We start from the raw sequence: 26,572 nt of genomic DNA, 5'->3' as shown, positions 1-26,572 counted from the left end.
TGCAGATGGCACCAAGCTATGCAGTGGAATAATGTCCTTACTAGATGTCTCCAACTTACAAGTCAACCTTGATGCACTGTTTAATTGGACAACTATGCGTCAGATGAGGTTTAATGTTGATAAATGTAAAGTTATCCATTTGGGGGCCTAAGAATATGCATGCATCTTACATACTAAGAGGAGTACAACTGGGGGAATAAATGGTTGAGAAGCATCTGTGTGTTCTGGCAGATCATAAGCTTAATAATAGCATGCAAAGACAAAACTGCGGTTTCCAAAGCAAGCAAAGTCATTTATTGTATTAAGAGAGGTATGGACAGCAGGGAGAGAGGGGGATAATTTTGCCCCTGTAAAAAAAATCATTAGTAAAACCTCATCTGGAATATGCAGTTCAGTTTTGGGCACAGTTCACAAACAGGATATCGGGGAACTTAAGACAGAGAATGGCAACCAAACTGATAATCAAACTGAGGCATGGAGGAGCTCAGCTATGAGGAAGGATTAGAGGAACTGAATTTATGGTCTTCTGAGAAGAGGAGATTAGTGAGGGATATGATCAATATGTATCAATACATAAGTGGTCCATATAGTGAACTTGGTGTTGAGTTATTCATTTAAGGTCATCACAGAGGACAAGGGGGCAAGCTTTACCTCTAGAGGAAAATAAATTGAATCTACAAATATGGAAAGGTTTCTTCACAGTAATGCCGCGTACACACGGTCGTTTTATGTGATGAAAAAAAATGACGTTTTTAAAAACGTCACTTTAATTGACCGTGTGTGTGGGAAAACGTTGTTTTATGTCTTCTAAAAAACGACCCAAAAAAAATTGAAGCATGGTTCAATTTTATGTGTCGTTTTTCAAAACGTCAACTTTTACTTCACAGAAATTGACCGTGTGTAGCAAAAACGTCGTTTAAAACGAAGTTTTTTCATCCGCGCATGCCCAAAAGCTACTTATGAAGCGAGCTTCAATGGAAAAACGTGGTGGAACGTAACCTCGCTTTGCTAGAACATTGTGAGAAAAACGATGGTGTGTAGGCAACTTCGTCTTTGAAAATTGAAGTTTCAAAAACGTTGTTTTTTACTTCACAGAAAATGTTTTTTTTTTTCATCACATAAAGTGATGGTGTGTATGCGGCACTAGAGCTGAGAAAATGTGGAATAGACTCCCTCAAGAGCAGGTTCTGGCCAGGTCAGTAGATTGCTTTTAAAAAAGGCCTGGATTATTTCCTAAATTTACATTATATAACTGTAAACTAATATTTTTAGGTAGAGTTGATCCAGGGAATATGCAATTGCTTTTAAAGTGATCAGGAATATTGTTTCCCCTGCTGGAACAAATTGGTTCATTCTTTGCTGTGTTTTTTATTTTTTTTGCCTTCCTCTGGATCAACTGTGGGTATAGGAGTGTATTTTTTTCGCCTTTTTATTGGTTGAACTAGATTAAATTGTGTCTTTTTTCAACCAGACCTCAGTATGTAACAAAACAAAAAGAACAGTTAAAAAAACATTATAGTTTAATTCATAAGGTCCTAAAGTAGACAAAATACAATCATGTACTCTTATCTAAGAAATAGTAAAATATTTTGCCTTTTGGCAGAAAAACTAAAAACGGATAAAGGTCACATATAAAATGCTTCAAGCAAAACAAGGTTTCTCTGTAATGGAGGGAGGATCATATAATTTTTTTTTTTTTCAAATCATATACAAATAATTATTGGGATGTCAACGTGTCTTTTTTTTTTCGTGAACATATCAAGTTATACATTTATTAATATTAAACGCAATACCTGCTTTATGAAACTTCTCTAACAGCTCTTGTCGAAGTGATCTTTTCAGGTTGAAATATGTATTGTCTTCATCTGGATTCTGAAGGAACAGAGGTATATGCTGAAATACGATGACTCGTTTGCATTGGCGCTGTTGAGCAACAGCCAGTTGATCAGCCAACCACCGTTCTTGGTTTTCTTTCAGTTCTGGACATTTGGAAGCATCAAACATTAGCTGTGAATTAAGTACAAGGAAAAAAACTCCACCAACCCAGAAAGAGAAATAGTCATCGCCCCAGCTGTTGGAAAAGTCATGGATTGTCTCTGATGTTGGGGCATTGCTTAGATCATGATTTCCACTGACAAATACCAGAGGAATGTCATGGTTGGTTTTTAGGAGGGCAGTCTTCAGATCACGTTCTTGAGCAGATTTCCACTCAGTTGCTGAAATTAGAAACACATTTATAGTACACAATGAGTATGATATGTATTAAAAGTGTGAGAAATTACTTATAGCTTGCTTTTATATAGCTTAAACATTTTTTCAAAATGCCCCCCCCCCCCCCCAAAAAAAAACAAAAAACATATTTTAGGGAAAAAGAAAACAGGTGAAATATGTATTGAAAACATTGCTTAGTTTTAGAGTGAAGAAGGGTTCAATCCTGTTACTGCTTTATGCATCTCCACTGGTATTCACAATTTGTTCTGGTAGCCATTATCATTAGGACTGAAAATGAAGAAAATCCAAATATTCAAAATATTCAAGCTGTCACCAGAACAGCAATAGAGGGGAAAACAACTACGGGGAACTCCAGGTCAAAGCCTCTGTCATAAGTTGGTAAAGGTCTCTCTCTCTCTCTACACATAAATACATATACACACGCACACAGTGCTCAGCATAAAGGAGTACACTCCTTTTCAAAAGTAGGCTTTTAATCAATCAATCTCAATAAACACGAGAACAGATTTTATAAATTTGGCAAAACTGAGTTTTATAGAACATTTGTTTAGCTCATTACATGAAAGTAAGGTTAGTAATATAACTTGGATTACAAAATCTTCAGTTTAACTCAAATTAGTTGATGCAAAAATGAATACACCCCACAATAAAAATTACTACAACTAGTATTTTGTACGACCACCATGATTTGTAAAGGACAGCACCAAGTCTTCTAGGCATGGAATGAACAAGTTGGCGACATATTGCAAACATATATTTTTTGCCATTCTTCAAGATGACCTCTTTTACTGGCTGGATGGAGAGTGACGCTCAACTTGTCTCTTAAGAATTCCCCATAGGTGTTCGACTGGGTTCAGATCAGGAGACATACTTGGCCACTGAATTACTTTCACCCTGTACTTCTTCAGAAATGCAACAGTGGCCTTAGATGTGCGTTTTGGACCCTTGTCATGTTGGAAAAGTGCACTTCGACCAAGGGCACAACGTTTTGTATTTACCTAAATGACATTTCTTGATTAGTATTTTCCTTTAGGGAAGGGATATCACCGCTCTAGGTGGGTCAAACAAAAGGTGAAAACCTCTCCTTCAGTTTAGAAGCCCAGGTGCTGGAAATGCATGTAGAAATAAAACAGGAAGAAGTTCTGGACAGCCGCAACTATGACTAAGCACTGTTTGTTAGTGTGAAACGCGTCAGCTCTTCTGTCTGTTCTGCTGTGGCATGTATTTTTGATTTCATTTTTTGAATAAAAGGCAAATCTTTTTTGGAGTGCAGCTGTCCAGAACTTCTTCCTGTTAGATTAGAATTTTCCTTTGGTGTGATTTGACCATTCTTTTACCAATATGCACTTAATAAAGTCACTCGCTCTGTGAAGCTTACACAAAAAAAAATGTAAATGTAGCATGCGTTCAAGAGAAAATTGTGATTGAGATAGATTGTGCCTGATATGAGATAAGAAAACCACAAATGCAGTGATGCAGTGCGATTTCAGTCTGGTTTTTAGTGTGATTTCACAGGCTAGTTGTACAGGAGTTTATACGGTTGTTGGAACTGTCAGCAGCAGGTATGAGTTATCGGTTGTTAAAAGAGCCGGCACCCGCTGGCTTCCCAACAACGATAATTCATCCCTGCTGTTAGCTGGATTTCCCACTAACCACAGAATCAAAATAAAAGTTGGTGTTGAAAAAAAAAAAAAAAAGAGTTGTGGGGTCCCCCTCCCCAAGTCCCTATCAGACTCTTATCAGAGCATGTAGTTCAGTAGGCCAGAAAAAGGGGGCATAAACCCCCCCTCCTGAACCATACCAGGCGACATGCCCTCAACATGGGGGGAGGCCCCCCTGGCAAAGCACCTTGTCCCGATATTGATAAGGACAAAGGCCTCTTCCCCCACAACCCTAGCCCGATGGTTGTGGGGGTGGGGGGTAACTTATCAAAATCTGGAAGCCCTTTTTAAGGAAGGAGGCCCCCAGATCCTGCACCCCCCCATGTGAATAGCTATGGGGTACTACTACTCATTCACCCCAAAATAGTGTCAAAAGTAAATAGAATTTTTTTTTTTAGATCATTCCATGCTATTCTTCTGTGCTACCAGCAAGGGTGTACCATGTCTGTAGTGTGGAAATATTTTAAAGTTTCTGATGAAGAAACCAAATTTGCAATCTGCAGTCTTTGCTCAGACATTTCAAGAGGGGGTACAGTGCCAAGGCATTTTTCAACAACAGGTTTGATACACCAACTGAAAACACAGCTTCCAAAAGTACAGTACCCCAAGCACATCAAGTTCAACACCATCTGTTGCCACAGTCTTTGAAAAAGCTAAAATATTTACAAGCGACTGTCCCAAAGCTTGTGGCATTACAGATAAAATTATGGAATTTATTGCTTTAAACGACCAGACATTTTCTGCTGTGGAGGACATTGGATTCCATAGGCTCACCCAACATATTGAGCTGCTTTACATACTACCAAGCAAACACTACTTTGCAGATACCCATCTACCTGAATTGTTTGGCAGGGGTACAAAACACATTCATGAGCTCATGACTACTGACATCCCAGCAATCAGTTTTACTACCAACATTCGGAGTTCAGACGTCAGTCCAACGACCATGCTTAGCCTGACAGCACAGTGGATTAGATGCCAAATTTTTATTGCAAAACATTCTACTTAACACACATGAGTTTGTTGGATTACACACTGCAGCAGCAATATCTGATGTGTTAACCATCTCAATACTGGGCACTTTCACCCCCTTCCTTCCCAGACCAAAATTTTCAGCTTTTCCTGCTCTTGCACTTTGAATGACAAGTTACTTAATCATGCTACACTGTACCCAAATTAAATTTTTATCATTTTGTTCACACAGATAGCTTTTTTTTAGGTGGTATTTACCGCTGGGTTTAAAAAAAAAAGTGATACAAGCGTAAAAAAAAACGCAATACATTTTCTAAAATTCTATTAAGTGTATGACAATTGGTTTGTATGAAAGTGATAAGAGTCTACAAACTATGCTATGGGGCCGATTTACTATGAACAATGTGCTGCGCCGGTTCATGCCTTAATTGGTGCACCGGATAAATCATTAATTGAGCGTGTGAATTGGCACAGCAGACGGGTGCAATGCAACAATAAATATGTAAACGGTAGAAGCCACGGAACACCCTTTAGAAGTCTATGGGAGAAATCAAAAGTGTTCATTTTAAAAAGGTTAATTTGCAAGTTTGTCATAAAAAGTGTTTGGAGACCTGGGTCCTGCCTCAGGGGACACGTATCAATGCAAAAAAACGTTTTTTCGGGAGCAGTGAATTTAATAATGCTTGAAGTGAAACAATAAAAGTGAAATATTCCTTTAAATTTCGTACCTAGGGGGGGTGTATAGTATGCCTGTAAATTAGTGCTAGTTTCCCGTGCTTAAAACTGTTCCTGCACAAAATAACATTACTGAAGGAAAAAAAGTCATTTAAAACCACTCGCAGCTATAATGAATTGTCGACTCCCGGCAATACAGTCATTAATAAAAAAAAAAAAAAAAAATGCGTGGGGATCCCCCAAATTCAATTACCAGGCCCTTCAGGTCTGGTATGGATATTAAGGGGAACCCCCATCAATAAAAAAAAATGGCGTGGAGTTCCCCCCAAAAATCCACACCAGACTCTTTATTAGAGCACGCAACCTGGCAGGCCGCAGGAAAATAGTGCGCACCCCCCCTGAACCGTACCAGGCCACATGCCCTTAACATGGGGAGGATGCTTTGGGGATCTGGGACCCCTCAAAGCACCATGTCCCCATGTAGATGGGGACAAGGGCCTCATCCCCACAACCCTTGCCCGGTGGTTGTGGGGGTCTGCGGGCGGGAGGCTTATCGGAATCTGGAAGACCCCTTTAACAAAAGGGACCCCCAGATCCCCCCCTGTGTGAAATGGTAATGGGGTACAAATGTACTTCTACCATTTCACAAAAAAAGTGTCAAAAATGTTAAAAAAGACAATAGCCGGTTTTTGACAATTCCTTTATTAATGTCTTATCCTTTCCCCGCTTCTTTTCCCATCTTCTTCCTTTCTCCATTTGGGTTTCTTCCTCCATCTTTTTCTTCCTCTGCTTCTTCCTTCAGTGTTCTCATCCGCATCTTGCTCTGGCTTCTTCCCCGCACTATGAACTTCAATGGGAAGTTCCCGCTGTGTGCAGCTTCTGTTCTTCTGACAGTTCTTCTCTAACTGAGGATGGGGCCACCTGGTGACCGCGCCCCCCTCTGACGCCACGGGGAAAGCCATAAGGAAGTCCCTATGCGTCAGAGGGTGGCGGGGTCACCGGGTGGCCCTGTCCTCAGTTAGAGAAGAACTGTCAGAAGAACAGAAGCGTCACACAGCGGGAACTTCCCATGGAAACGCATTGTCCGGAGAACGAAGCGGGGAAGAAGAAGCCAGAGCAAGATGCAGACGAGAACACCGAAGGAAGAAGCAGAGGAAGAACAAGATGGAGGAAGAAACCTGAATGCAGAAAAGAAGAAGCCGGAGCAAGATGCAGACAAGAACACCAAAGGAAGAAGCAGAGGAAGAACAAGATGGAGGAAGAAACCCGAATGCAGAAAAAAAGAAGCCGGAGCAAGATGCGGACGAGAACACCAAAGGAAGAAGCAGAGGAAGAACAAGATGGAGGAAGAAACCCAAATGGAGCAAAGAAGAAGATGGGAGAAGAAGCAGGGAAAGGAGAAGACATTAATAAAGGAATTGTCAAAAACCGGCTATTGTCTTTTTAACATTTTTGACACTTCTTTTTGTGAAATGGTAGAGGTACATTTGTACCCCATTACCATTTTACAAGTGCAATTGCTAGAGATGGAGTAGGACAAGGAAGAAAAGTAGGATTTTTTGTACGCACCGTAAAATCCTTTTCTCTAACGTCCATGGACTGACACAGCTCCATAAATCTTGACAAGTGGGTTGTGTTCCTGTTCACAGGAGAAGACTAGGCAGAAACATGTTAGAGAATTAAATACATGTTACTTTAACAGAGTTGAATAGCCCCGCCCAGGGGTGGTCCCTCCAGACATAACCCTCCTCCCTGCACTATGCAGCCTCAGTTTGTAACAAGCAGTACAAATCTAAAAAGGAGGGGTGGGTGCTGTGTCCGTCCATGGACGTCAGAGAAAATAATTTTACGGTGAGTACAAAAAATCCTATTTTCTCTTATCGTCCATGGACGGACACAGCTCCATAAATCTTGACAAGTGGGACGTCCCCAAGCAGTGTCAAAAACGAGGGGTGGGAACAGTATTAGTAAAACCAATTTAACTTCACCCCAAACAAGCAGAGCTCCTCAACGGAGGAGTTGCAACTTAAAACAGCCGCCTGCAAAACCTTGCGGCCGAAGGAAGCATCAGAAGATGCGCTTACAGCAACCTTGTAAAATTTGGAAAAAGTGTGAACGGACGACGAAGTCGCCGCCTTGCACACCTGTGAGACAGACGCTTGATGTCGGAAAACCCAGGAAGCACCAATTGCCCTGGTCGAAAGTGCCGTGAGCGGAAAGGGGGCGCCCACCCCCTAAGAGCATAGACCTGTATGACGGTCTGCCTGATCGACCGAGAAATGGTGGCTGACGAGACCTCCAGGCCCTTTTGTGGGCCAGACACTGACACAAAAAGAGCGTCAGATCTCCGAAACGGAGCCGTAGCAGGCAGGTACACCCGCAAAGCGCGTACCACGCCTAAAGTATGAAACGCAACCTCCTTAGGATGCGCCGGCCGAGGACATAAGGATGGAAGAACAAAGTCGCGGGCGCACCACCACCTAACCCTCATGGAGGATCAAGCATGGCGACTTGCAAGACAAGACCGCCAACTCAGAAACCCTTCTTTTTTTTTTTAGTTTAACCACTTCCCCACCGCTCCATAGACAAAAGACGTCTACAGAGCGGTGGAGTTATTCCGGGACGACGTCCCTGGGACGTCCTCCCAGAATGCTTCACTCGCGCGCCCCCTGCAGCGCGCTCCCAGAAGCATCTGTGAGCGCCGGGTCTAGAAGACCCGGCGCATCACAGATCGCGGTAAATCGCCGCTGATAGCGGCGGTTTACCACGTGATCGCTCCGTCAAATGACGGAGCGATCACTTGTTACATGACGCCGGTTCCTCCCTCTCCTCTCTGTACCGATCGGTACAGTGTGAGAGGAGAGGGGGGAGAGCGGCAGCAGCAGCAGCTGCTGTGGGATGGATCTGTGACAAATGCAGTCACAGATCCATCCCTCCCTCCCTGTGCAATACTCTGCAATAAATAACACCCATACTCTGCAATACCCCCCACACTCTGCAATACCCCCCACACTCTGCAATACCCCCCACACTCTGCAATACCCCCCACACTCTGCAATACCCCCCACACTCTGCAATACCCCCCACACTCTGCAATACCCCCCATACTCCCGCAATACCTGCTAATATGACAGAAACGAGAATTTTATTTTTAATTTTTACAGAATTTTCAGTGTTTTTTCTTTTATAGCGCAAAAAATAAAAACCGCAGAGGTGATCAAATACCACCAAAAGAAAGCTCTATTTGTGGGGGAAAAAGGACAAAAATTTCAGATGGGCACAATGTTGTATGTGTCAGGTCACCCGTAGCCAGGTGACAAGTGCACCCCGTAGGGGTCAGGGATGCACCACAGGGTGGTGAATCCTATGGCCGACTGCTGCTAGCAGAGACGAAGCGTGAACCTAAGATCACCCAGGGCGCGGAGTCTAAGACCCAGTTTTGTATTCACCAGGGCCCTTGATGGTAGGGATGGTCTTGGCCGCAACTGGGTCCAGGTCGCATCCCCGAGATTCCTCAAGTCACACTCCGCAGGGAGAAGGGGAAGCAGTCAGCAGGACAAACAGTGGTGATGGACAGGCCGAGGTCAGGGCAACAGGCAGACAAGGATAACCGTGGAACATGCAAATAGTCAGGGGCACAGGCAGACAAGGAAGTCGGGGACAAGCCAAAACGGTACACGGAAGATGATCGTAGCACTCTGCAAACAGGAACTAGCGATTACACTGCAGACAGGAACTAAGCATAGGAACACTGTTGAACAGCACTGCAGACCTGTAGAGCAACGGTTAATATAGGCTTCCTGGGATGGACTAGGGTGGAGCCATACAGGAATAGGAAGTGATAAAAAGGGGAACCAGAGCAGGGTCAGCCTCTAATGGACACATGGAGATCAGGTAACCAGACAGGCTTGTTGCATATTCATGACAGTATGACTGAGTTATTGTCATTCAAATTGTGAGAGCACCGAAAGCTGAAAATTGGTCCGGTGAGGAAGGGGGTTTAAGTGCCCAGTGGTCAAGGGGTTAAATTATTTTTTATTGTTTTCACATAAAATAGAAAAAAACTTTACATACTTTCTTTAAAGACATTTTTTTTTTAAATCACCAATCATTATAAAATTCACAAGTTCTTCATACATATAACATTAACATATACAAACTACATATTACAACATTACAAAAAACAATTGTGCGGGTACAGGGATACGTCCATCTTTACGATATTGCCTCTATAGTGATAGGCTTTAAGCTAGGGGTATACTCCCCTCTCCCCTCATTGAGCCCCATAAGTTACCGAGAGAAGAAAAAAATATATTATTTTTTGCAAAAATTTAAAAAGTTAAAAAGGAGAAAGCAGGGAAAAAAGGGGGTTCTTCCAAGTACTCCCATATAGTCTGTATCTGCTTCTCCTTCTACACCCAACTCATTCCTTTAGATACCCGAGTGTCCACGAATGTGTCATTGTTTTTAAGGAAGTGAGGTAGTGGGCCTTCTGTCCCATCTGTCACTTCATAATATGTGAGAGAAAGAAAAAAAAAAAAAGGGGGGTGGGGTGGGGAGAGAGAAATAAAAAAAAAATAAAAAAAATCCCTTTCTAGTTATCAACCTGCAGACCTTCTTCTTTCCCCATAATCTTCAGATACAACTGGGACGGTTTAAAATGTGTCCATTTCCCCCAGATTTCTTGGAATTTTATTTCTGCCTCTTCTTGATAGCTTATTAACTCCTCCATTACTCTTATTTTATCTACCTCACTAAGCCATTCTTTTATCCATGGTGGGTCCTTAATAATCCATTTTTTCGGGATTAGTGCTTTTGCAGCGTTTAAAAGAAATGGGGTGAGGGATGCTCTATATTCTTTCCTCTGACATTCCATAGCATGAAACAAACATTTCCAAGGATCCAGTCCTATCTCTTTCCCTTCTATTTGTTTTATTAGCCCCAGTACCTCCCCCCAATATGTTTGCACAAACCTACATTGCCACCAAATGTGAGCATGATTTCCTTCTTCCCCACACTCCCTCCAACACAGGGGCGATGTATCACTATTTATTTTATGCACCTTGGTGGGGACATAGTACCATTTAGTCAATAGTTTATAGTTCATTTCTTTCACCTTTGTATCCTTTGAAGTGGAGTGTACATAGTCCAAAATCCTCTTCTTCATCCTCTCTGGAGCTTTTTGTTTTAGTTCAATCTCCCATTTGTCTAGGGGATGTGTTGATCCTTCCTCATTAGAGGATATCAGCAACCTATATATTTTAGAAATCATCCCTTTTCCATTCATCCCTCCTTGATCTATCAATCTCTCCCAGGGATTTAATCTTTCACTACTTCGCAACGGCTTCGGAAGGGATTCAGTGAGATGTTGGAGCTGCATATATCTCCAGCCATCCCCCTGTGATATTCCATATTTCTCTTGTAGTTCTTCTAATTGGCATAGCCTATTCCCCTTTAGAACATCCCCTAGCCTCAGTCTATCCGAGTGTGTCCACTTTAGGTACAATTTATTATTTTGCCCAGGTGGGAAATAATCATTTCCCATTAAGGGCATCAATGGGCTATTATATTGTCCTCTCGTATCCTTAATTACTTTATCCCATATCTTTAATGTTTCTATTGTAGTTAAAGCAGATGCCTTAGGGAGATTTCTATATTTTTTAGGGATCCAGATAATCTGGCCTAGCTCCGTTTTACTCATGTTCTCTTCTAGGGATACCCATTTCTTATGTACTGTATTATGAACCCAATCTATAACTCTTTTTATTACTGCTGCTTCATAATATTTTTGGGGGTTTGGAAGTGATACCCCCCCCATTTTCTCTTGTTCTACTCATTGCTTTATATGAGATACGACTTCCTTTCCCCTTCCACACAAATTTTTGTATTAGACTCCTCAAGGTTCTGAAATATGCCTCGGGGATACAGACTGGCAGGCTCTGGAAGATATACAAAAATGTCGTCATCATTTTAATTACATTTATCCTTCCTAGCCATGACAGTCTGTATGCCCGGTATCCCCCCAGATCTTGTTTGATTTTGTTCAGTAGGGGAATATAATTATCCTGATATAAATCCGTTGTTATTACTGATAAGTAGACTCCTAGATATTTCAGTCCCCTTTCTCTCCACATAAAGGGAAAAAGTGCGTTTAATTCTCTTTTATCTTTTAGGGGTGTGTCTATATTTAATATCTCTGTTTTTTCCATATTTATTTTAAAATCAGAAACCTTTCCATATTAATCTATTTCTTCCATAACCTTTGGAAGTGATTGTCTAGGATTAGCTATGAATAACATAATATCATCTGCATAAGCAGCTATCTTATGTTCCTGCTCACACCTACCTTGATGCCATTTATGTCTCGGTTCTTTCTTATGGAGGTTAAAAGGGGTTCTAAAGATAGCACAAACAATAAAGGGGAAAGTGAGCATCCCTGACAAGTCCCATTATGTAGCTTAAATGTCTCTGACAGAGTCCCATTCACCTGGACTTGAGCCGTAGGATCTGAGTATAATGCCCCTATCCATCTCATCATTCGTGATTTCAGGCCGAATCCTTGTAGTGTTTGTAACATGTATTCCCAATTGACTCTGTCAAAGGCCTTTTCAGCATCTACAGATAGAAAAAGGGCCGGTTTCTTTCTTTTTTTTGCTTCATGTATTAACAGGTTTACCCTTAATATGTTGTCCCTTGTTTCCCTTCCAGGGACAAAGCCTGCCTGGTCTGTCTCTATGCAGTCTGGCATATATGGTTTCAATCTTTCAGCCAAGATCCTAGCATAGATTTTTATGTCTTCATTAATCAGGGATATTGGTCTGAAGCTTGAACACAGTGTGGGGTCCTTGCCTTCTTTTGGTAATATTGTTATATGAGCTCCTAGTGCTTCTTTACGTATTTTCATCCCTTCTCCGATGGAGTTCACATAACAATAGAAATATGGCGTTAATATTTCCAGATTTTTTTTATAGTACAGGGATGTATATCCATCCGGTCCTGGGCTTTTTCCATTTTTACTATCTTTAATTGCCTGCTGAATTTCCTCCTCAGATATCTCACATTCTAAGATATTGTTCAACTTTCTCTTTCCTATTCTGTATTTCTTCTTTATCCTGACAGTCGCTTACTTTATATAGAGATTGATAGTACTCAAGAAAGTTTTGACTGATATCTCTCGTTGTATGTTTCAGGTTCCCCTTTTTGTCTTTTATTTTTACAATATAATTCCGGTTTCGTCTTGGTTTAATTGCTTCAGCCAGCAATCTCCCGGACTTATTACCGAACTCATATTGTTTTTTAGCTGATTTAAAAAAAACTCTTTTTGTCTCCTGTTCCAGCAAATTCTTCAGTATCTCACACTTTTTTGTTAGCTCCTCCATTATTTTACTGTCAATTGACTCTTTATGTGCCTGTTCCAGCTTCTGAATTTCCTGTAAGATCCGATTTTTTTCCGCTGCCCATATCTTCCTTCTTTTTGCCCCTTCCGCTATTAATCTCCCTCTCATAAATACTTTATGGGTTTCCCACAGTGTGGATGGTGCAACATTTTCTACATTATTTTCTTTTTTTTTTTTTCAAATTGTTTTATTTATGACAGAGGAAACGGCCCACATGGACCACGGTACAAACATATCAAAGAAAATCACATCTCGTAACTGAAACAATCACTTAAGAAGGCTCCTGAGAGGGTGAGGGGACGGATAAGCCCCCCGCACGCCCTACAGGTGGACCGCGGACCCATGGGACCCAACCTCCAATCTTTTCCGTTTACAACCAAAGATGTTAGCAATAAGAAGTGAGAGAGTAAGGGACCAGTGGATAGATATCCTGGTTTTAGCGGGGGAGTGGGGGGAGTGGGGGGGGGGAGTCAGCACGGGGAGAAGGGGAGGCAGATTGGGGAGGGGGGTGGAGAGGACAACCCACGGACATGGGTTAACACGTAGCGGTTACAGTGGGCCGCTGACCCTTGTATCTGTGCACTGGGCTCTGACAAGCAGACTTGGAGAGGGAATGTCAGTGAAGCACTGGTGTGAGAGGAGGGGAGGGGAGGGGAGGGGGGAGAGCACAGTAGAAATTAACAGAGGTGGATTAAAGAGGAAGCAAGTGAGGCTGTTTGGACAGGACTTGCTGTAAAAACATCAAGATTGTACTTTTAACAAGATTATTTACTACTGCATGTTATTTCCCCCCCAGTTCTGACAATGACTATAATATGTGTGTTATATATATATATATATATATATATAATTTTTTTTTTTTTTGGACCGATAAAAACAAAATACATTCTGCTACTCCTCCTGAGTATGGCGATACCACATGTGTGGGACTTTTTCACAGCCTGGCCACATACAGAGCCCCAATATGCAGGGAGCACCATCAGGTGTTCTAGGAGCATAAATTATACATCTAACTTGTTGACTACCTATTACACTTTTGAAGGCCCTGGAGCACCTGGACAATGGAAATGCCCACAAAGTGACCCCATTTTGCAAAGCTAACACCCCAACGTATAATCTATGAGGCATAATGAGTCTTTTGAACGATTCATTTTTTTCCAAACGTTTTTGGAAAATGTGGAAAAAAAATGAAAACGCAATTTTTTTTATGCAAAGTTGTCCATTTATAAGATATTGCCAACACATAGCCTGTACATAGCAAAAATTACACCCCAAAATACATTCTGCTACTCCTCCTGAGTATGGCGATACCACATGTGTGGGACTTTTTCGCAGCCTGACCACATACAGAGGCCCAACATGCAAGGAACACCAACAGGTGTTCTAGGGACACATAACATGCACATGACAAGAATTACACCCCAAAATACATTATGCTAAGCAAAGGGTAAACAAAAAAATGTACCTGTGGTTTTAGTAGCGCAGTTGTCCACGGGACAATAGCACTGGTCCAGGCAGCAGGCAGGGACTTGGTCAGCAAAAGAAAATGCAATTGTCCAGGCAACAGGCATGATGGCATAGGTCCTACAGGCAGCAGGCAGAAGTAGGGCCTCGTTCAGGACAGAATGGGGACAGGAGTAGAGGCTTCTCCCACCCAAATCTCTTTGAAGCCTCCGGGCAACCAGACCCTAATCTAGAATGAGAAAACAAACAATAGTTTTCTTCATCCAGAAAAACAATTCTGGAGCCCCTCACATGTGAGACCCATGTGCTATGAATCCCACTAGTCCACTGGCAGGGTAAAAGATCAGTTCAAGAGGCAGGCAAAAAGAATGGTCAAACAGTCCAAGGTCAGTTCCAGATCAGGCAGAGGTATAAACAGAATCGGTAGGCATAAGCGTGGTCAAATAACAGTCCAGGGTCAGTTCCAGATCAGGCAGAGGTATAAACAAAATCGGTAGGCAGAATCGTGGTCAAATAACAAGCCAGGGTCATAAGCAGAATTATAAGGGGTGTGAAGGTAAATGGCAGGAAGGGACTAATAATTTAGTGAGGAATGGTAAATGCGGAAACAGTCAACTACGCAGAGGCCTGGTTGGGAAGGGCATTGGGCACAATAATAAGTGGTGTCTCTTCTCACTCCTCCTTTGGAGCACACCCGGCATTTCTTTTGGCGTTTTTGGCCTGTTGGTCTGGGAGGGACTCTATCTGGGAAGTGGCGCTCGTGAAGTCGGCTAACCACATCGGATCGAATGGTTGCTGGTGGGTTGCTGGGGTATAAAAGGGCAGTGGTGACTTCCTCCTGGTAATAAAGGTAGGATTTGGGTCTTGGAGTGGATTTCCGATATAATACATAAGTGTTGTACATGGCCAAATTGAATAAGTAAATAGAAACTTTCTTGTACCACTGGTAAGATCTTCTCGTGGAAAGGTACGGTTCCAGCATCTGGTCGTTCAAGTCGACACCCCCCATGAACTTATTGTAATCTTGAATACATTTCGGTTTCCGGATTTGCCCATTCCTCCTCCTGATCGTAACAAATGTGTTTTTGTGGATGGTAGAAAGAACGTACACATCCCTTTTGTCCCATTTCACGGCCAGAACTTCCTCATTGCGTACACTCGCCGTCTCCCCTTTTTTTAATTTTTTGGTGACAAGGCTTTGAGGAAAGCCCTTCCGGTTCGACCGTACGGTGCCGCATGCTGGTGTCTTTTTTCTATACAGGTTTCGGAACAGGGGCAAACTTGTGTAGAAATTGTCCACATACAGATGGTATCCTTTCTCCATTAGTGGGTTTAGGAGTTGCCAAACAATTTTCCCGCTGGTCCCAATGTAGTCTGGACAATTAGGGGGGTGTAGCTGGCTGTCCTTTCCTTCATATACGTTGAAGGCATACGTATATCCGGTGGCTCGGTCGCATAATTTATAGAGCTTCACCCCATAGCGGGCCCTTTTGGAGGGAATAAATTGCTTTATGCCGAGCCTGCCAGAAAACTTTACAAGTGACTCGTCAACACATATGTTTTGGTCCGGGGTAAACAACTGGGGGAAAATTTGGGAAAAATAATCAAGAAGTGGCCGAATTTTATAAAGTTTGTCAAAATTTGGGTCATCTCGGGGAGGGCACTGGGTATTGTCACTGTAATGTAGGAATCGCATGATCATTTGATATCTGGACCTGGGCATTTTTGAGGAAAAGACGGGCATGTGGTAGATGGGGCGTTTTGACCAATATGAACGTATTTGGTTTTTGTGGTTTAGTCCCATACAAAATCCAAGGCCCAAAAAAAATTTGAATTCCTCCACTGTTACGGGTCTCCACTCGAAGGGACGGGCATAATAGGACGTGAGGTGACTAGAAATAAATTGTTCGGCATAGAGATTGGACTGGGAAACAATTGAGGCAAGCATGTCGTCTGTAAAAATTAGATTGAAAAAATCGATCGGGGCAAAATTTTCTGTGTCCACTTGGACTCCTGGCTGGGCCGTGAAAGGGGGAATGTTGGCTTCTCCTGAATTAGAAGGAAGCCACAAGGGGTTCTGAAGGGAATAGGGAAGGCTGGCATGGGACCTACTGGTACGTGACCTTGCTTGACGAGGTGTTGCGGTTCTGGTGGATGAAACATGGGTGCTGGTGGATGGCACCACGGTGCTGGTGGATGGCACTGCCTCCTCAGCAATACGCCTTCGTCTGACGGGCGGACCCTCCTCCTCCTCTTCCTCCTCTTTCTCCTCTTTTTCCTCTTCCACCTCCGATGTCTCTGTTCCACTGCTAACTACCGGCTCGTAGTCAACGTCAGATTCGGCGCCTGAATTTGCAGAGGAATCTGAATGGGGGAGCTCCCCGTTGCTCCCATTGGCCGCAATAATTTCGTACGCCTCCTCGAGTGAAAATGACCGTTTAGCCATTGTTGTTGATGACACTGACACGTGGCACTGATGACACTGACAGGTGTCACTGATGGCAAATGGCACGGGCAGATGGCACAGGCAAGTGGCACGGGCAGATGGCACAGGCAGATGGCACAGGCAGATGGCACGGGCAGATGGCACAGGCAGATGGCACAGGCAGATGGCACGGGCAGATGGCACGGGCAGATGGCACTGATGGCAGATTGCACTGATGGCAGATTGCACTGGCAGGTGGCACTGATGGCAGATGGCACAAGCAGGTGGCAGGGGCAGGTGGCACTGATGGCAGGGGCAGGTGGCACTGATGGCAGGGGCAGGTGGCACTGGCGAGAATGCACTGGCAGGTGGCACTGGGTGATTGCACTGGCAAAGGGGGCACTGGCAGGGACTGTTGGCACTGTAATAGCGTTTTTTCGCTCACTGTAAACTGTTTTTTTACACTCACTGATGGTTCTCTCCTCACACGCGGTCTGTGTGTGAGGAGAGAAAGCCGGCGATGAGAGATGATCTCATTTGTTTACATTTGAGATCATCTCTCATTGGACGGCTAGATCGAGTGCTGAATGGCCGCTGTGATTGGCCATTCAGCACGATCTGTGATTGGCTGTGTCCGATGGACACGGCCAACACAGTTTTTACCCGCGATTCGCGCTCGAGGGGTAAACACAGGACATCCAGGGACGTCCACCTGGCACTTCAGATCCGCGCTGTGGATGTATTTTGTCTATAGCGCGGATCTGAAGTGGTTAATATCTGCTCTGGTTGCGTTTAATTCACCTTTAATCGTACAATCCAAATATTTCATCATTTCAGCCATGTCTTGTTTGGTAGAGGGCATTTGGGAATTATCTGTACCTCCTCTAATCTCCACCTCATGTTTGTTGTTGCTCTTCTTGAGGAGATTTTATTTCCTCCATATTAAAATTTCCGTTTGTTAAGCTTTTTACTGGGGGGATAAGTTCCTCCATTTCCTCCCCCTCTTGTTCTACCCTTTGATCTGCTTTTTCTTGCACCATGTATGACTTTATGGAGTTCCCTTTTCCACTCTCTATAACCTTTGGGCCCTTCTTCACCATTGTTTTATTCCTTAGCTCCGTGATCTAGTATTTAGTTATATATTTGTTGGTTATTTATTTCTAATTTTTCTCTATTCCTCTCTCCTCCCCTTCCCTCCTCCCCCAATTAATTAGTGAATTTATTTAATCTCAAAGTGTAAAATAAGTGTCTATGTTATTATGTGTTTGGTATGTGTTTACCTATATATCCAGTCTTATATTGTACCGTATTACCTACTTCAAAAACCTTTTACAATACGAAGTGTCTCAGTCACTTATTTATCCAATACCCTTATCCTTACCCTAACCCTTATCCTTACCCCAAAAAACATTATATAGTTATATGATTATATGATTACCGTATTTTATTTATTTTTTTACTGTAAATGAAAACATTTGTTTTATTATCATTTAACATGATATTCAGATTTAAGGTACATACCATAATTCTGTAGCTAAGAAATGATGAATGGCTGTAAGTAACTTATTCAGACACAGAAAGATGCAAACATAATAAAATTGTATTATTATGCACCAACATATAATTCAATTTGCTTTAGATTAATGAGCTCCATTTACAGCTTCACTTTAGTAACTGAAACATTTCCTGAATAATTGTTAAATAAATTACAGTATGTTTTAAAACCTATACATCTAGCAAACAAATTAATGTGCACTAAGAACAAGAATATTGTTTTTATATGTTTTTAATAAGAACCATTCCTCCATGTAATATATTGTAAAATGATGGCCAGGTGTTCTCCCATACAAGGTGGACATCATAAGACATCTTCCCTGTCACGCTCCTCACAGTGATCACATGCTCACCAGGTAAAAAAATTGTCATGAATGGCAGCCATTCATAATTCATGTTTTACTATTTTGATTTCTGTGATTGGTCACAGCGACCACATGGCGCATAGGGCCAATCACAGTCGCCACGCACCATGTGATAGCTGTGGCCAACCACAGCATGACAATAGTAAACAAGAGTAAAACAAAAAACACAAATGAAAGCCCTTCATGACAGTTAAAATGATTACTGTTACAGTGATCATCACTGTGACAAGCAATCACAATGTAAAAATAAAATAAAAATGATAGCGTTTCCAGACTACTCTGGTGATAACATGCAAAAAAAAATAAAGATTTAAAAAAAGATATATATATATTTTTTTTAAATACTGTCACCAGTCAGTGTCCCACAAATCACATCAACCAACTTTATGTCCCTAATCACTGCTGCACCAGATGATTACCGTATTTATCGCGGTATAACGCGCTCCCGCGTATACCGCGCACCCCTAAAGTGGCCCCCAATCCTGTGGAAGAAATTTTTTTTGTTTTTTTGTACTTACAGTTTTGGTGTCTTGCGCGGCGGCCTCGTCGGGTCCGGCGTCCTTCTGCGGCTTCGGGTGTCCTCTTCGGCGGGTCCGGCGTCCTTCTGCGGCGGGTCCGGTGTCCTCTTCGGCGGGCCGGTGTCCTCTTCGGCGGGTCCGGCGTCCTTCTGGGGCGTCCTCGCGTCCTTCCCGCCACGAGTTTGAATACTGCGCCGGCATATACCGAGCGCGGTACACTCGTGAATCTTCGGGCAGGCTTGGCAACTGTCGCGCTGACGTCCTGTACGTATTCAAACTCGTGGCGGGAAAGCGGGTATCGGCGTATATCGCGCACCCACGATTTTGCCCTGATTTTCCGGGCAAAATAGCGCGTGGTATACGCCGATAAATACGGTATGTATCTTATACAATTATATTAGAACCCCCCCAAAAAAAAAAACCCACAGCCCCACACAAAAAAATAGAAAACCTAATAATAATAAAATATATTTCTTTTACTGTTTCTGATATTTTTCCTATTGTTTAAAAAAAAAAAGGAAGAAAAGCAGGGTGCAACTGAACAATGTTCTGTTAGCAGTATTGGGAGCTTGTACAGCGCTCAGTGTTATCAGATAGCGAAATTAAGATATTTATTATTTAATTGACTGTCCTGGACTTCAGCAGGTATACATTTGCCTATTAGCAACACTTCAGGGACACACAGCAGTCAATATTTATCGGGCCTCTTTAATCACTTAATCATTTGCTATGATATATTAATTCTCTGTCTCTTCTCCTGCTTAGCTCAGCTCTGAGGCGAGCTCTGGGGTAAGCTCTTTGAGATATTGTATTTGGACAATTGTCCCAAACGTCCTCTGGTTTGACTTCTTTAAGGCACCCCTTAATTACTACCTCTCTCTACTCACCGAGAGGCAACCGCTACATAGCAATATCTCAGATCTCAATGAGGGCTTTTTTTTTTTTTTTCGACCCGACAGTCAGTCAATGAAGCGAGTTCTTTAAGCTTCTAGTTTTTCTCACATAGGCAAATTACCCCCCTCAGCAAGTCATCATAGGTTATCGCACGGTGTTCCTACCAGATCCTGTATTTCTAAATTTCTGAAATACATTGCTCACCATCCAGGGGGGGACCGGCTTCTTTGCTTAATGTGATCTCCTGGATGTCTCCGGGGTCCTCCTCTGTGTGCCTCCGACCGTGATGTGCAGCTCAGCTCAGCAGCAGCGTTCGGCTTCACCTATCCCCACGCCCTCGTTGCACCGCCTCCTGGAGCCTCCACACAGACGTCTGCAGGGTTCTCTCCTATACTTCTCACACCTCGGTCGCTCACCCCGTCCACGCCGGCGTCTGGATCTCAGGTACGTTGGCTTTCGGGGATACTAGGTGTGCAGTCCATCCGGGGTCCCTCTTTTCTCCGCTTTTTTTATCGTACCACTCTGCCCAGCACTGCGCCTTATGCCTCCGCCATGCTCCGCTGCGCTCAAAAATCAGAGCCGAAGCCTCGGCTCCAGCCATGCAGAGAGCTGTTGTGGGTGCCGATGCCGGACAAACAATGGATCTGGTTCGTCCCCGTGGGTAGCTCAGGAGAATAACAAGTGGAGAGTGGAGTGGATTCTCCAGACGTTCTCCTCACACTCTCTGCTAGTCCCGCATGTACAGGGGCTTAGGGAAGTTTCTCTCCATCAGGTGCATCCAGTCCTGGCCTGAGTCCGGGTCATTTCATTTAATCATCAATCCTCAATCAGCTCCATCTGCTCGGGGACGGAGTTGGGGAGCGAGAGTCTCAGCGTTCAACTGCTGACTGGCGCCATCATGCCCTCAGAAACCCTTCTGACAGAAGTAATGGCCACTAAAAATTCTATCTTCTGAGGTAGTGTCAAGAGAAGAATCTCTCTGATGTTTCCAAAAGGAAGGTTCCTGAAGAACCGAGAGCACCAGAGTCAAAACTCATGGGGGAAGAGGTGGACCAAGAAGGGGAAGTCTATGACAAAACCCTCTGCACAAAAAGGTACCTGAAAAAACACAGCCAAGGCTGAAATCTACCCCCAAACGGTGCTTAAGGCAATGTTTAGATCCACTCTGAGCTGTGAAAACAGCAGGACCCTGGACACTGAGTACGTCCGTGGACGTCACCCCATCTCTTCTACAAAGAGATGCAGGCCTTCCAGGTGTGATGGTAGATCCTCCTGGAAAAAGACTACCGTGCCCTCAGCATGGGTGAGATGACCGAGTCAGACAGCCCCCGATTTCTTAAAACCTGGCTTCCAATAGCCATGTCGTGCAAGACAGAAGGACCTCCCACCCTGGCAAACGCCAGGGTACCTCCGTCACCAGGCGCCCGAGATCGGCGTACCAAGGACGCCAAGGCCAATCTGGAGCGATTTAGAATCATCGGGATCCCCTCAGCTTCCACTCTGTGGAGCACCTGAGGAAGCAACTACAATGGATGAAAGGCATAAAGTCACCGATACCGACCCCACAGGGCCACCAGCATGACCAACGCGTCTGTACAGGATCACTAGACCTGGCCACGAACTTCAACAACCTTGCAGTTGAGACGAGCGGCCTGGAGATTCATGCTCTGTGAGACTCACCTCCTGCAAGGGAGCTGAACACCTCCAAGTACAAAGACTAGTCGCGCTGGTCCAGCATCTGGCGACTCCAATAGTCCGCCTGCCGGTATACCTGATGGTAGACCGAAGCCACAGCCATGGCGTTGTCCGGCTGAATCCAGATTGGATGACCTTGCAACCTTCTCGACCACGAGGAGAGGCATAGCCTGATCACCCAAAGTACTAGGACAATGATCGGTAGACAGGAATTACAGCACTTGGTATTCCCAGGTGGTCTCCCATCCAAGTACTAATCATGCCTGACCCTGGTTAGCTACTGAGATCAGATGAGAGCGAGCGCAATCAGGGAAGTCCAGTGACTCTGGGCCGACTGGACCCCCCAGGCGCCCCCTCAACCCGTGAGGCTGGTGTCCGTTGTAATCACCACCCACTGAAAGGAAGAAACGACTTCCCGAACCGAAGAGTCAGGGATCTCAGCCACCAATTCAGAGAGACTCGGACTAGGTAGCGCAAGTGAATCTGATGATTCAGGGACAAAGAAATTTGTACCACTTGGACAGTATTCCCCTCTGGAGAACATGAGTGTGGAACTTGGCTACGGTACCGTCTCTAAGGAAGCTACCCACAGGCCCAGGACCTCCATTCAAACAGAGATGACCGATTGCGTGGTGCCAATACCTTCACCGCAGACCGAAGAGTCTGCAATTTTTCCAAGGGAAGAAAGACTTGCCACCGAGGAGTCCGGATCAACCCTAGGTATCCCAAACGCTGAGTTGGAACCAAGACCGACTCCAAAAGGTTTAAACACCCACCTGAATTTTTGGAGGGTCTGGCTGGATATAGACACATCCACCAATTCTGAGCCAGAAGCTGCTCTCAGAAGAAAGTCGTCTAAGTAGCCCATGATGGCAAAGTCCCGCTGTCCCAGCAAAGCTAGGATAAGTGCAAGCTCCCTGGTGAAAACTCTTGGTGCCGACGCCAGATCAAAAGGAAGGGCCAAAACCCGACAGTGGTCCTCCCCAGTCGCGAAGCACAGAAACCTCTGCGACTTGTGCAAAATGGGACATGCATGTATGCGTCCTTGATGTCCAAGGATGCCAGAAAATTCCCCCGGATGGAGCGCAGCCACCACTGAACGAATGGATTCCATGCGGAACTACCCAATGTTCACAAAGGCATTCAGGGCTTGAGACCCAAAATCGGACGGACCCGTCCATCTTCGGGACCGAGAACAGATTCAAATAGAATCCCTCAAACCTCTCGTCCTGCAGGACAGGTAAAATTACCCCGCAGCTTAGCAAGTCCCACACTGCCCCAGGGCAGACCGACGAGGCGGAAGGAGAGGGAGACACGAAGGAAGAAATCAGTTTGGTGGATAGGAAGGAACCCTATCTAGTACTCCGAAGAGACCACCTCGCAGACCCACTGGTCGGAGAGCAGGGAGGTTCACCAAGCTGTGAACCCGCAAAGCCGACCCCCCACCCCAGTGACGGGCAGGGGAAGGCAACATACATTGGCGGGTTTGCATGCCGGCGTGTTCAGCTTACGCACCCAGGGACGTTTTAGTCCCCCAGCTGAGCCTTTGTCGGCCTGGGAGGGTTTTTTGCCCGCGGACCCTGATGGCGCGTACACACAATCATTTTTCAGCGTGAAATTTTTTTTTGTTTTTCACCATGTTTAAAAAACGAAGTTTTTCCAACTTCATCAATAAAACGACGTAGCCCACACACCATCGTTTTTAAAAAATGCTCTAGCAAAGCGTGGTGACATACAATGGCACTAAAAAGGGGAAGTTCCATTCACCTTTGGGCTGCTTTAGCTGATTCCGTGTTAGTAAAAGACGATTTGCGCTTTTTTGTCTGTTACAGCGTGATGAATGTGCTTACTCCATTATGAACGGTAGTTTTACCAGAACGAGCGCTCCCATCTCATAACTTTCTTTTGAGCATGCGCGGGTTTTAAACGTAGTTTTAGCCCACACACGATCATTTTTTACAACCCGAGAAACGACATTGTTTAAAACGACGTTAAAAAATGCAGCATGTTCGAAAAAAAAATTGTCGTTTTTTAGAACCTGAAAAATTATGTGGCGCCCACACACGATCATTTTAAATGACGTTTTTTAAAAACAATATTTTTTTTCATGCTGAAAAATGATTGTGTACACGGCATGACCGACGAAAATACCGCTTCGACGTGGGAAAGCAAGGACCCGGCCGAAGGCAGAGCTCCTTCCTCCTGGAGGACTGAGGGAGGAGAGTGCTCTTCCCTCCAGTGACATCCTTGATAATGTCATCCAGCGAAGACCCAAAAGGCCTCCCAACCCCTGAATGGTATATCTGCCAGGGCACATGTTAGAGGCCTGGTCAGCAGACCAGCATTCCAACCAGAGGAGACGGCATAAACCCATCTCCGAAACAGAAGCACTGGATATCAAGGGCGCGGCATCCAGTGACGCATCACAAACATATACAAGGCCCTGGACCAACTGGTCCGCTAGCCTAATAAATTCGGGAAAGAGTCTGTGCTCCTCCACAGTCTGGTGCAAAATGCTCACTCATTGAGTGACTGAGACCCCAGAGTAGTGGCCACAATAGGCCCTTAAAGCGGGAGTTCACCCCCAAATCAACTTTCTGACATTAGTTCCAGTATACTGCTAACATCTGCAGTATGCTGGGTTTTTTTTTTCCCGCTACTTATCGTTTTATGAGCCCTTGTTATCCGGCTCCGAGCGGGGAATCCTGCGGGGAGTAGGCGTTCCTAAGCGAAGAGGAGTTGATTGACGGGCTGCTAAAGCGCGTCACGGCTTCCGAAAATACCCGAAGTGACACTCAGGTGTTTACGGCGCTAAACGGCGCCTGCCTGGTAGAGCTGACTGCGCAGGCGCCGTAAACACCCGGGTATTTTCGGAAGCCGTGATGCGCTTAAGCAGACAGTCAATCAACTCCTCTTCGCTTAGGAACGCCTATACCCAGAAGCGATCCCCGCTCGGAGCTGGATAAAAAGGGCTCATAAAACGATAAGTAGCGAAAAAAAACAAAAAAACAGCATACTGCAGATGTTAGCAGTATGCTGGAACTAATATCAGAAAGTTGATTTGGGGGTGAACTCCCGCTTTAAGGCAGACCCCAGCATGGTAAACATGGAACAGGTCAGTACTTCGGGTCTCCTATCAGCCAGATCCATACAAGCAGGGGTTCAAGCAATAGGGGGAGTGGATACCTTATTCACCCCAGCAACCGGAGGGTCTACCACCAGAGGAGAAGCCCACCTCTTGAAGAGGCTCTCCTCAAAGGGGCACCGAACCGCCAGGCATGGGGGGGAAAAAAAAGCCTTCTGCAGCTTTACCCATTCCGCATCTATGAAATTATCAAAGAAGGGCACAGAAGGAAAAACCTGCAAAGAGCGGTCAGATTTGTGTGACCCAAAAAAGACTGAGCCCTCAGCGGGAGCCCAGTTGAACTATCCAGCATAAGGTATTCCCGTACAGCATTGAAAAGCGCACATTGTCATCCTCACAAGTACCTGGTCCACGGCTCCAGATAAAACAGAACCGGGAACCTGAGCTGCAGCTAGTTCTCGGTCTGATACAGAGCATTCCCCAGGAGATAGCGGGGGAGGGGGCACTTTTTACCCCCCTTATGTCCGCACTCCGCTCCCACCCTGGCAAACAAAAGTGTCCAGGACTAACATCAAAGTGTCTGTGGGAATCCCAGGTGCTAGCACCAGCTGGCACCTCAGGCATGTTTGGGGAAAGAAGAACCCAGAAGCTCCTAGGGCCCTATTTAGGCTAAAATGACACCCACCCTCTTGCTGTGCTGACCAGGGGATTACCCAGGGGACTCACCACAGGAGGAGACTGTACAGCGCCGCCGCCTGCCCTCAGTACACAGCTTGTGGAGAGGAAAAAGGTATCTGCGTCTGTAAAGAGACCTGTGTGCGCCGTAGGAACCAGCACTAGAGTCCAAGACTCATCAAATATTGCCGCTGAGCGTTCAGAACACGACCACAGTAAAATGGCTGACCGCAATATAAGCTGCGCCATAGCGCGGCTTCGACAAAAATAAAATAAAACTTCTCCTCAGGGCGCTGGGCCCAAAGGGAGCCATATGTCCTTCTCCTTTGCTAGGGAGAACGAAACCGAGGCTGCATACTGCAGGGAGGAGGGTTATGTCTGGAGGGACCGCCCCCAGGGCGGGGCTGTTCAACTCAGTTAAAGTAACATGTATTTAATTATCTAACATGTTTCTGCCTAGTCCTCTCCTGTGAACAAGAACATAACCCACTTGTCAAGATTTATGGAGCTGTGTCCGTCAATGGAAGATAAGAGAAAAATGTTTTGCTTCTACACGATTGAATGTTAAAATCATCAGTGCTTCCACTCAGATTTTCAGCGACTACACTTGTACTGCTGAGTGGATTTGCCTTTACTAACCCTAAAACTACCTAATCATTTGGGGTGTACACAACAAAGTGCTGGAGTGCAATTTGATTAATGGGGACACTAGTTAGATTGACCTGTGTGTCCCCAAGAAAAGACATTGGTAGGGTTTTACCCTCACTTCCTGTTCAGCTCTGTGACAGGAAGTGAAACCAAATTTTAAGAAAAGGGACACAAAGCCCAACCAAAAAAAAAAACAAGCGGGGGTTCTAACACTCACTTGGTTTCCCCCAAACACCCACAATTAGAATAGGATTGTCTTGAGCTAGATTTTAGCACAGTGCTCTAAATCAGCGCTTCAAGCCTTGCTGAGAG

General features: G+C 44.6%; 1 protein-coding gene across 1 annotated transcript in view; it reads right to left on the bottom strand.

The window, feature by feature from the left end:
• CPPED1 (calcineurin like phosphoesterase domain containing 1) overlaps positions 1-26,572 on the bottom strand; it is a 192,454-nt gene that overhangs the window by 90,988 nt on the left and 74,894 nt on the right. The window contains exon 5 of the mRNA XM_040358462.1: positions 1,794-2,216. Within this exon, the coding sequence (XP_040214396.1) occupies positions 1,794-2,216 (423 nt within the window). The remainder of the gene's footprint in view (positions 1-1,793; positions 2,217-26,572) is intronic.

This window comes from Rana temporaria, chromosome 6 (genome assembly GCF_905171775.1).
Source record: "Rana temporaria chromosome 6, aRanTem1.1, whole genome shotgun sequence".
In the NCBI taxonomy this organism is placed as follows: Eukaryota; Metazoa; Chordata; class Amphibia; order Anura; family Ranidae; genus Rana; species Rana temporaria.
Note: the sequence above shows the minus strand (reverse complement) of the source record. Positions and strands in the feature narration are given on the sequence as shown.